The sequence below is a fragment of the Crotalus tigris genome, unplaced genomic scaffold, assembly GCF_016545835.1.
Source record: "Crotalus tigris isolate CLP2741 ecotype Arizona unplaced genomic scaffold, ASM1654583v1 scf7180000024342.5246164, whole genome shotgun sequence".
Classification (NCBI taxonomy): Eukaryota; Metazoa; Chordata; class Lepidosauria; order Squamata; family Viperidae; genus Crotalus; species Crotalus tigris.
Window position 1 is genome coordinate 4,588,452 of NW_024100512.1, and position 12,369 is coordinate 4,600,820.

The window sequence follows — 12,369 nt, forward strand, 5'->3', positions numbered from 1 at the left end:
ACACTGTTCTTAAGAAAAAGAATTATTCCTAGTTCTTGCACTATGCATTATCTTTTCAGTATTTGCTGCTTTTAACAAAACCAGAATAACTGCTCTTTTGAAAAAAACGGTAAAAGGACTGCATTGGTTGGATTAAAGAAAGCACACTCACACATGCAAAACTGCAGTCAGAAAGGATGGATATAGCATGTCAGCTTTTATTAGTTGAAAGTAAAATCAAACTTCAGATCAGAATGAGACCAGTGTCTTAGGTGGAAGATACTTTCTTCCCATCTTGGGCAACACTACAGTGCAAGAACAGATCTCTCTGCAAAACTGCTCACACTTTGAAAACAATCATGTGGCAGAGGTAAAAATAATTTAAAATACACCCCCCCCCAAAAGACAAAAAATATGCCTCCTACCTAATGCAACAGAACAGCTTATCAGAATCAATGTGTGTCCTTCTCACAGGCAAGACACATTTAAAGCTCTTAAGAGCCTTGAGGTAGCATCTTTATGCAAAATTAAAATTACCTTTTGGACCAAGCTGGAAAACATCCACAGCAATCCACATGGTTTTAAGCTTTAGCTCGGTTCAGAAAAGATGTGTCACGCTCCTGCCAGATTAGGGACTGTTTCCCCCCCCCCCAGAAGATCAAAGTCCAGCACAGCCCTACGACCTGCTTAAGGAGAACCCACATAAAAGGCCTCCTCAAAGGAAATATGTGCTTAGAATAAACAGAAACATTCGCCTTACACACACACACACACACACACACACACACACTATTCACAACAACAACAAAAATAACTGGAGTGGAAAAGACCAGAAAACTTGTATTTTTTGTCAAACTAATTTTACAAAGACATTTCAAGAAAAAAAAAAGATGACAAAATGGACGTCAAGTTTCCTCCCTCCTCAAAGCTGCGCTTTCTTGTCTATTTGTTTTAGATTTCATTTTAATACATCGTGAAAATTTGTGCTGTGACATCAACAGACATATCTCAAGAATAGGGACAGTATAAGCTCCTCCTAGAAACCTCAAAAAAGAAATGTAAGTTAAAAAAGACACTCTCAGAAGACACCACTCTGGTTAGCCACTTTGCTGCTGAGTTCTCTTATTAAAGCTAGACATCACCAATTACCTTATGTGAATGAAGAGTAGATTTGCCCTTAGGAAAGAAGGTTACACATCATTTTGAAATGATGTGCAACATGAGAAGTTAATGAAGCCAAGTTAAAGGAGGGATACAAGGATGGAGATGAATTATTCATAACCGATCTTGCTGACATCCAGCTGGATTTGCAAAATGAAAGGGAAATCCACAAAGGAAGAAACAGATGTTTACATGATTGCTCTAGCTTTCATTCCAAATACTGCACGAGTCATTTTAAGTTAGACATTATAAATAAATTTCTACTCTGACAGAGGCCAATGGCTCTTTTAAAAAATAATTTCTTTAATGCGATAATCAATCTATGTGACCAAGAGTTTGAACTTGTATTAAAATCAGCCAATGCCAAAAGTATCTATTCTAACTGGACCTAAAGGTAGAATTCTCACACTCACAGTAATGTCAGTAACCTACTATCATAAGGAAGTGATTCATATAACCAGTTGTTCAGCTACAAACACACATATATAGATAAAAAGATTTTGCACCAATTAAAAAGATAAACCCAGTTTGGGATTCTGCAAATCAGCCCTTCAAATTGTTTGCCTTCAAAATAATATAGGGTTTTTGTTTAAAGCAGAACATGTATAATTAATATTAATTCATCCTACTGATTTCGTTTTGAAAATGGCTTTGAATATATCCTCAGTTCACCTTTCCTGGATCATTTCTTACCAATGTAGAATCTTCAAAATACCCCAACCCCAGCAAGTGGTTGCTGAAGATTAACTAGGTGGGAGAGATACCCCAATTGTATAACCTATTAAATTACATCACATGGCGAAAGACACAAAAGAACTCGAGTAAGAAATGGAAAGGAATAATTTTGTAGCCAAAATGGTGGTTCTAGAACACACTTGTTGAGTTCAGCTGTACCTTGGCCAAGCCTGAAGAGAAAATTTTAAAAAATGACTTGCTACTTATATAAGAATAAAGGCTGTACTACTTACCTTTTTTCACCAATCCCTTTTATGAGATTCAGAACCAAGTAATAATTTGCCCAAATTGAGAAACATGCATTTAAAAATCTTTGGTGTAAAATCTTTACATAAATAAAGCATTTTTTCCTCAGATGTTCAAATTGTAGCTAAGTTTAAATTGATATATTGGAAAAACAAAACAAAACCAGAAACATAAAATATGATGGCCAGAGCTTCGGTACCTTTTTCAATGGCAATGATTATAAAAAGAAAAAAAAAATACTTTCAAGTGCTATTTCCTGATTCAACAACATATAAAACATTTAAGTCTTAAATTAATAACACAGACTAGAAATTGTAAAAAGGGGGCAAACAAGCTCCAGATTAAAAGGCAACCTATGAATTAGATTTATAGTATTGCCAATGGGGATTCAGAATGGCTGAATTATGTATCAAATTTTGATGGCACAATGACTAAATTTTGATTTGTTCTATAAGCTGAAAACCCACAATTAATGTAAATTTATTCCTAAAACACATATAAGTTGAGAAACACTGACAATGGAATTGTAATTTCATACAGGATCAATACCTTCTTCCCTAATAATTTCTGATGCTACATTTAGCTTATTTTTATGATAATTTCTTACACAGTTAATACTTGGGTAAAACTTAAGATGTTACTTCTCTTCAGTAGTTATATATAAACTGACAGGTATATGCTGATTCAAACAAGATTTTAGAGATATGCAGCTAAATGAATCTGCATTCAAAAAAGTGCCGCCAATACAATGTTAATTGCCCAGAAATGAGGTTATTTTCTATTGTAGCTTTTAAAAAATCATTTTTGAAGTAAAATGCTGTTAATTTTCAAAAAGGACTTAGCAAATAGGTATTGTAGTTGGAAAGTCTATACCCAATTGTTACACAATATTGTAAAATATTACAGTATAATGGACCCCATTAGTATATAAATATTCCTTAAGTTACAAAAAAAACAACCCTTTTTTCTTTTTTAAAAAAGCATTAAAACAGATTTTGCCAATGGCAATGCCATGTAAAATCTAGAAGTACCAAGAATTTCCATAAATAGAAATTTAAAAGAAATTTCTGCTGTTTCTCAGCAGGCCACAAATCAGTCCAATTTAGAAAACAGCAGCAAATCTTCTGCGCAACCTTTGCGGCCCCTGAATCTCATGGCTTATGATTCAGATTCACTGGAGCCTTAAAACTCTGCTTAATTCAGCATTTTACTTCACTGCCCGTTATTTATCAGCTAGGTTCCTTTAGAATCCTTCAGCTTTAAACAACCACACTCCCATTTCCAGAAAAGAACAAGAAAAACCCAGAATTGGTTAACCTACTGTTTCTACAAATGTCCCCTCCTTTTTGACATTCAAATCCAAATGTATCATTATTAAAATCAGATTCTGATCGTGTGAGGGAAAAAAAAAGCTGTCAACAAGAAGGTAATGTTAAGAAGGTAGCTATTTCCAAGTGTAGGAACAGCCCCCAACATCCAGATCTCTGATTTCAAAGTTTGTTCTTCCTTTTTTTTTTTTTAAACAAGAACAACAAATAGACCGCTCCATTTCTTTAGTATCAGGCACTTGAATTGTTGGGAGAAACATGCCATTCTGAACCAAGCAATGTGAAAAGAGGATTAAGAGACTCAGCAGTAGGCTAGGTCTAATAACAAAATTTCAGCAGCAAAGCGGAGGCCTGGAGTGAGCCCTGAACCCTCCAGCTATGCTGAGACCTGCGTAGGTTTCTAAAAAAAATGCCCAAGAAGACACCAACAGCCACTGTCCCGTAGTGTCCTTTTTTCATTTGTGTGGTGCTGCGCTGTTACTAATAGGAGACTTTTCTACGTCTTGAACTGAGAAGACATTGATGCACTCTCCTCCTAATTGCCTGGATTGATCAGGTCCATGCTTGAACCAAACAATGCCACCAGCTGCTCTTCATAATGAGTTATATTCCTCTTCATAATGTCCATGCAGGGCCCGAGTAACCGCTCAAATGCTTGCACATCCATAACTGCACAGAAATACAGAGAAATGCGAACAGAAATTTTTACATTAGTTTCAAAGAGGCTGCCAACCCAGCTCTTCTTAAAAAAAAAAAAAGCAATGAAATAAATTACCCAGGAAAACAGGAAAAAAATCGTTGGAGAATAAATGATTTTATTTAAATATCCCTAACTCCAATCAACTCTGAGCAACTGACAATTGAAAAGCAAGAAAAAAAAGCTGAAAACCAACTGTAGACATTCAAAACAGAGCAAGACCAGACAAAGCAGAAAAAAACCCTACCTATAGGGGCGCAGCAACTCAAGGCCTAGGAGAACAGCCAGATTTTTAAGGATTTTTGGAAGCTCAGAGGATGGGAATCATGCAAATTTAGGGGATATTTAATTAAATGGAATTACAAGTGATGGGACAAGAATAAAAACTGCCTTTTTTGTGTTTGCATATGCCTTAATGTGACCAAAGGGAATTTTTAAACACCTGATTTTGCCATGATTACAGACTCAGTAATTCAGTTATTACCTTTAAATTAGAGCGATCGATCACAAAATAGTCCCAGAAGTAAGAATTCCCAAGGATTGACAAAAGAATCTTGGAAATATTATATTAAATGCTTCCCTTCACTATCTTTGAAGTAGATAGTTATTACAAGATCTGCAAAGTCCAAACTTATAAAATCTGTAGTTTGGGGCTATTTAATTACTTTAAATTTAGCTCAGTAAGGGAGTAGTTGCAACTTCTCACTTCCTTTTAACATTCCTAGAAACTTGAGTAATAATGGAAACTCCATACAGTATCTTATTAATCAAGAGATCCATAAAATGCTAACATGCTCTGAAATATGAGGTACTAATAGTGGGAAAAAAGATCTCTTGAAACTTCATGCCAATTTTCTACCAATCAAGCACCATATACAGTATATATTCAAAGGATTCCTGGAACTGCGACTGATTTGTATTACAAGTGAAGAAGCCATTTTAAACAAATGGTGGATCCAAACAGAACAGTATGGATGACAGAACCAACCGAATCCAACTCTAATAGTAATTATCACAAAGGGAAACAGAGTTCTTACCTAAACATTTGACTTCCCCAACAGCATAGGCAGAGGCTGCTCTTGGTTTGTTAGTAACAAGTGCAAGCTCTCCAAAATACTGTCCTTTTTGACATCGAGCAATCTCTACCTCTTGGTTTGCATCTTTTACTGTTACAGTCTACAACAGAAATTCAAAACACAGACATGGTTATTTGCTGACAAACGTTATCAAAAATATTTCACCTTCCCCAAAATCTTGAGATTGTCCTGTTCTCAGTTCCATATCTGTCAGATGTCACATTAAAGCAGCGGTCTTCAAACCTGGCCCTTTTATAACAACGCTGGCTGAGGAATTCTGAAGTCATAAAAGGGCCAAGTTTGAAGACCCATGCATTAAAGCTTGGACGAATTAACTTCTTCGGGGTCCCTTTATTGTGAAACACTCTCTGCAAATAAAGTTATCCAGGAATGTGTGCCCAAATTAGCAAATTAATATGATCTAGTCCTGATTTCTTGACATGTAACCTGTTCATAGGATGTTTCTTTTGTCAAGCCAAGAAATTAGCCCTAATAGTGCATACATATATTAAGGACTTCTTAAGCCAAACATTTACCAGTAAAAATTCATCTGGAAAGGCAATTCTATTAGTGAAAAATATAAGTGACCTTTCTAAACTTAGTACTCATTAGATGTGTTAGGAATGCTACCCAAAAATTCACAATAAATGTAGTCACTCACTATAACTAGCTAGAAAAGTCTAGGAATTACAGTACCAAAATAGTTCAAGGAAACCAGATTGTATAAAGTATAAATGGATTTACCATAAATTAAAGAACAACATATGCAGGATAAAACTCATTACTAAATTAACACACACTCTTCTCCAGGCTATGTTAACAGTGCATTTAAAACTTCACCAAGGGGCTTTACATAATAAGCTTGATTTTTCCACTTAATAGGATGAATTTCCCATCCCACTGCAACTCTGTTCTCAAATCCTATCTTAGGCTTCCATAATTGGTGATCGATACATAGTTTCTTCATTAGGCATCCTCCATCTTTCTTCCAAGATAAGTGGAATGTGACACAGTAAGGACTATTTTCAGGAAAGATTCCTGAACTTTGTCAACTCAATGGGACATATTTAAAAATATTAAATTACTCTAAATTTTAACCATCATACCAGAAATAACTGAACTCACCTTGGTTTTAATCATGATCTTTACTTCACCAGATTCTACAATGAAAAAACTCTCCGCCTTATCACCCTGTGATAACAAGATTACAGATGTCTTTGGATATTCTGAAGTGTTGATCAAAATCAGTTTCAAACAAAGTAATGTAATTTCTGAGATTGAGGCTCAGAAAAGCACACAGCGGCACAGAGAAAAGAATCTATACCACCTAATCTAAGATGTGAAAATATAAAGGAAAAATGGGGCGATATTGGAATATTTCAATGAGAAAGGAGATCCTAATATAAAGGTTACTGCTGCTTCAGAAAATTAACATATTCTTTCCAAATACTGTTTGAGCAATGCTTTTGATTTTGAAAAGTAATTATTCTGTATTTTAGAATCCAAATAATACAGAATGTAAGTTAGCAAATCTGTACAACGGCACAAAATCAATTAAGATTTTTTTTTTAACAGTTTTTTACGTTTTACAAAACACATGCATGGTATTCACTGCAATCCATTTTTAGAAGTCTTTTCTAATTCTGTATATGACTAAATTCTTAACTATCCCCCAAATCCAATATACCATGTTTCCCCGAAAATAAGACCCGGTCTTATATATTTCTTTTTTGGACCAAAAGACCCATTAGGACTTATTTTCAGGGAATGTTTTATTTTGCGACCACCCGTCCACTCCCTCCCACCATCTGGTTGCTTGTGGTCGCAAGGGGGCAGGTCGTGAGGTGCGCTGGTGCCACTGCCACAAGCAACAGCAGAATCCCCTCCACTGGGCCAGCTGTGTGCTATTTAACCTTAAGCACCCAGACCGGAACCTCGGTGGGCTTACAGGAGATGGTTGCTGCCTCGGAGCTGCCTTGCACTTGCGGCTCCAAGGAGAAAGCAGCGGTGGCGGCAAAGTGCTCTGCTCATTGCCTGGCCTGCCCCATTGAGGCCGCCATCCCCATTTAGAGCATCCGCCTCCTTACCAGCCTAAGGCTCCGGTCTGGGCACTTAGGGTTAAATAGCTGGTTCTGGCGGGGCTGTCCCAGAGGGATTCTGCTGTTGCTGCTGCTGGGCCGTGCTCCATCGCTGCCTCCCAAAGTCCACCTTTGCCCACTGCCCAGCCAGCCAACGTGCTGGGGCGGTTGTGAGAAGGCTGGGGCTCATTGGCTCACCTCCTGGGTAGGACCCTGCTTGGTGCCTAGACTAGGAACAGGCGGTGCTTGGGGGGACAGTCTGTGAAGGGGGGGGGATAGAGGAAAGGGGATGTTGTTGCTGCTGCTACTAACACCATAGGGAAGGGGCGCAGAGGAGACCCTCAGGGACTTAACAGGAAAATGAGCACCCGCCTGGCCCAGGGATGCGGGAGGTGCAGGTTGCAGGAACCAGGGTGCCATGTTGGGGAGCTGGGGGTGTTCAAGGAGACCTTTCTTCTCCAGGCCACTCCTGGTGATGGGTCTGCTTGGGGCAGCTGGGAGGGAATTTCAAAGCAGTGCAGAGGGAAGCCGACGCCACTGCCGTGAGGTGAGGGGAGGCAGGAGCCCACACAGCCAGCCACCCACTCTGTCCCACTACAAGGTGAGTGGCCTGGCTACGGGGACCCTAAGGTGCATGGGTGCAAGGCTTGTGGGGCAGCCCCACCTCCATCTGCCTCGCCTCACCTTGTGGTGGCAGCACCAGAGCGTGGCGTGCTCTCCTGCCCCACTGCAGCCATGAGCAATCAGACAGTGGAACAGAGTGGGCGGGGTCCTAACTAGGGCTTATTTTGCGGGTAGGGCTTATATTAGGTGCATGCGTAAAAATCAAGGTAGGGCTTATTTTCAGGACAAGTCTTATTTACAGGGAAACACAATATTTACCAAAGTAAGAAAATTGCACTCATATACCTGAGCAATGATGCGTTCTCCATCTTTATATGTCCTTTCTCCTATTACATCAACAATCTTCATTCGCTCAGATGGCTGCAACAACAAAAAAAGAATTTAATATGCCCTGTTCCTTTCTTTAGCATAATCCATTTCCACAAAGCAATGGAGGTAACAGTGTTTCCATCAATACACATTTCATACTTTTATATACGATATCAAGTAGTCCAATAAATCATGCATAATTTTACCCTGAACATCTACATTCTGTGGATGTCATATACCTGTTTTTTTTCCATCCATGCCTATCCCTGTGTCTCCCTCACATTGCATACATCTCAACCCAAGAAAATGGACACATTATCACTCTGGTCCTTTCCAGGTATAGGTGTGTGTGTGTGTGTGTGTGTGTGTGTGTGTGTGTGTGTGTATCTCTACTGAAGAGGAACAGCAGTGGCAGTTCTACCATCATTAGGTCTAGAAACTAATGCATTTCTTTGCTTTCGTTACTAAATTAATTAGCAGAAGGATGATCACAGCCCAGCAGGTAGACTTATGATAATTTTCCTGACTATCTGACAACATGGTATTGCTATATGTTCCATATAGGCCACCACTGTGTAGGTTCCCACATTAGATTATAAAGGCCAACTGTCATATAGCAAGACTCAGTCATAAATTCCTTGGCAGAGAATGATATACATAGAGAACCAGCCAAATCTGTCTGAAGAGCTTACTGAAAAACCTATCAATAATATAAAGTAATTGCTGTCATAGATGCTTTCCTTAACCCCTAACCTCCTCTTAAACGTTTACAATGCTGAGGAAAATCTAATTAGACATGCTTTCTGGTTCATTTCCCACAAAGTACTTTACCTCCAGTGACTTAAGAAGAGGCACTGACTCAACAAATAATTCATACGTTTTCCTTTTCTTTGCATTATTTTTCAATATAATTCTTCTGAATGTTACACGATCCTTCAAAAAACAGAATGAAAAAAAAATTTCTTTGGTTATTTCACAGCTAGTCAAGTTAGAACATTATCAACACAAACAGAAAACATACTTATATATAATACTGGCCTTTTTTGGATGAGCAAGTAGTATAATCCACTGGTAGCAATATTACTGATTTTTAAAAAGGCTACATTAATACACCCTGATTTAATTCTATATTTCAATGACTCTCTAAGTGAACAGTAGCTGAGATAACCTCTACATGGAACAAAGTTAAATACAACATCTTTCTGTAAATTTAAATGCATGCTTACTACAATATTTACAGGATGTTGAAAGATTCAAAATTAGAAAAAGGTGCGGAAGCTTCAGTACCTTTCGGTCAATATCTTCTAACATTTCCTTTGGCAAAAATAACAAGTTCAAAAGATAGGCAACTAAGAATTTTTTTCTTCTTGCCTTCTCTTTCAGATACATATATGTAGAGTGGAAGGAGTATTAAGTATGTTTGCCATCATGACTTATTTATAAAAAATAATAAAGGTGGAATAAAAACATTTTTAAAAATCACTTACATATCAGGAAAATAATATGACTTAATTATCTCTGCATGTATCAGTACAGGCTGTTTCTCAGGAACCTATCTTTTAACTGGTTTTTCTGCTAAACACATTATCTAAAAAATTACAAGCAAGCAATGAGGTAATTATGCAAATGCCACAATTATGTACTTGCAGTAGAATATTTGATTAAAATAACTAAGTCAAGGCATTTGCATAATCACATCATATATGGTGTGTGTATGTGTATATATATATATATATATATATATATATATATATATATATATATATATATATATATATATATTGCAATATATATATGCATATATATATATATTGGAAAATTTGCATAAAAATACGACTCCTGGGCATGTCTATGGTACAAATAAAATACGAACACCAGGAGAGTATAAATATAAAAATATACTTTACTAAAAGCTGCCAAGCTTTCGTTTGGAAACTCCAAACATCATCAGGGCTAAGGAGCCAGTAAACAATGATGACTTAATTGGGTTTTGCCGGCATCTGCACCCGGCTCATGGACCGCGTCACCGGTCCCGGCCGGTTAATTAGTGTTCCAGATGTTTCTTTATTACTCTCCTTACGCTTCCTTCTATGGTTCTTCCAGATCATTCCTTCCACTATCTCATTACTGGTATTCATCTCCTCCACCACCCCTTTATCCTTATTTCCTTCCATAGCACTGACCCTCCTCCCCTTTTTGTTTTCATTCTCCACCCTGGGGGCATCTGTTTCTCCTCTATCAGTGTTACGAGCTTCCCTGGGCTCACAGACGCTCCCCCACACACACGCTTTTCCCAATCCCTGCTCCACACCCTTTCTTCTCACTCTTCCACTGTCATGAGTAACTTTCATACGGATGTTACATATTTGGGGGTCTATGCCCTCCTCCTCCGTCCTGGCAATCTTCGTGTCGACAGTTCTCCACCGTTCCATTTGTTTGCTGCGTGATCGAGTGCTTACCCCATCTCTCAATTCATCCCTCCTCCCTATTGCATGCTCTTCCCCATTGCTGATAGGAACGGTATTCAGGCGGACACCAGGTCTCCAGATCTCTGCATTCTGATTCCCCGCGTTCTCACTCCCCTCTTCTGTGCTCGTCTTTGGGGGGACTTCAAAGTGTTCGTCCCGGGAGGGGGCTGTATTGTTGGTGGGGGTATTCCTTGTCTGCAGGGAATCCAGGCAGAATTCCGTGTCTCTCCCTTTCACCGTATGCCTAGGCAATCGAGCCATGCTTTCGTTCTTCTTCTCCCCCCCTACCCACAGCATCAGGCTGCAGGCTCCTCATGCTGGATCTTCCACACTCTCCACAGTTGTTGTTAAGTTCTGGGGGTGGGGGTCTATCATGATGATATTGGGGAAGGGGGAGGTCTTCCATCGGTGGATGATTACGTGTGTTTGACAGTGGTAGCCTCCTCAGACGTTCATTAGAGCGGTATTGGTGTTGATCGGGCGAAACGGGGGTGTCCCTGGAGTGTAGAGGGTTGGCCAAAGTTCCATCTATCTGTTCAGGATGGAGGCCAGGTATCCCGTCACGTTTACAGCTGTACAAGCATTGTTCAGGCCGCTTATAATAATTGGCATGGTGTTTAAAATCCCATTTCCTCAATGCTTGTTGCGCTGGATGTAAGTCAATGTGACGATTAACCGCATCTTTGTTGGAATACCACGCCTCTTTCAATAGCCGGCCTCCCTTAGTGGCATCCTCAGACATAATGCAAACATTCACAAAGTCAAACTGGTGGCCATGTTGTGCCATATGCATCCACAATTGAGAATGCTGCTCGCCCCTTCTTATAGCTAACTGATGTTCATGCAAGCGAGATCTTAAACGCTTAGCTGTTTCACCCACATAGTTGCCATCGCAGTTCTTGCAATTGATTTTATAGATTACTGCTGATCTATCCATGGCAGGGAGTGGGTCCTTGGGGCGAACGACTTTGGACCGTAATGTCTGATTGGGTCTGCGGGCCACTTCTATTCCATGGGGGGCCAGCAGTCTGGCTGTTGCTTCCGAGACGTTATTGATATATGGCAAGGAGACACGCATTCTTTGTGATAATGGTTCCTCCCTCTTTTGGTTGTTCCGGGACTGGGGTGTAAGACCGTACTGTCTGATAAACCTCAAAGGATACCCATTACGTTGACAAATCCGGAAAAAGTATTGCCTTTCTTTCTTCTTAAATTCCTCAGTGCTGCAGTGGGAGTCCACGCGCTTAAACAATGCTTTAATGCAGCTAGCTTTATGAGATACGGGGTGGTTGCTCCTATAGTGGAGTATTCTGTCCGTGTGGGTGGGTTTACGAAACACCCCTGTAAGTAACGTCCCATCCAACTGACGGTGTATTGACACGTCCAGGAAGGCTAGGTGACCTTGCTTTTCTTCCTCCACTGTAAACTGGATGTCGGAGCAGATCGAATTAAGTACTCTCATAAAGGTAGCTACATGTTGTTTTTTAACAACCGCAAACGTGTCGTCCACGTACCGAACCCAAAATTTGGGTTGGTATAAGGCCATAGCCCTGTGTTCTAGCTGTTGGAGTACTATTTCCGCTATAGTGCTAGAAATGGGGGAGCCCATAGGTGTCCCTTTAACTTGTTCGAAGATGGTACCCTGGAAAGTGAAATAGGTGGTGAGAC

The 12,369-nt window shown here is 39.4% G+C and overlaps 1 protein-coding gene across 1 annotated transcript in view; it reads right to left on the reverse strand.

Annotated features, from left to right (window-relative positions):
- Positions 1-177: 177 nt before the first annotated feature.
- Positions 178-12,369, reverse strand: part of PRKAR2A (protein kinase cAMP-dependent type II regulatory subunit alpha) — a 69,866-nt gene continuing 57,674 nt past the window's right edge. The window contains exons 7-11 of the mRNA XM_039326676.1: positions 9,065-9,166; positions 8,210-8,284; positions 6,348-6,413; positions 5,184-5,322; positions 178-4,118 (exon numbers count right to left, since the gene is read on the reverse strand). Coding sequence (XP_039182610.1) covers positions 3,985-4,118; positions 5,184-5,322; positions 6,348-6,413; positions 8,210-8,284; positions 9,065-9,166 — 516 coding nt within the window. The 3' untranslated portion in view covers positions 178-3,984. The remainder of the gene's footprint in view (positions 4,119-5,183; positions 5,323-6,347; positions 6,414-8,209; positions 8,285-9,064; positions 9,167-12,369) is intronic.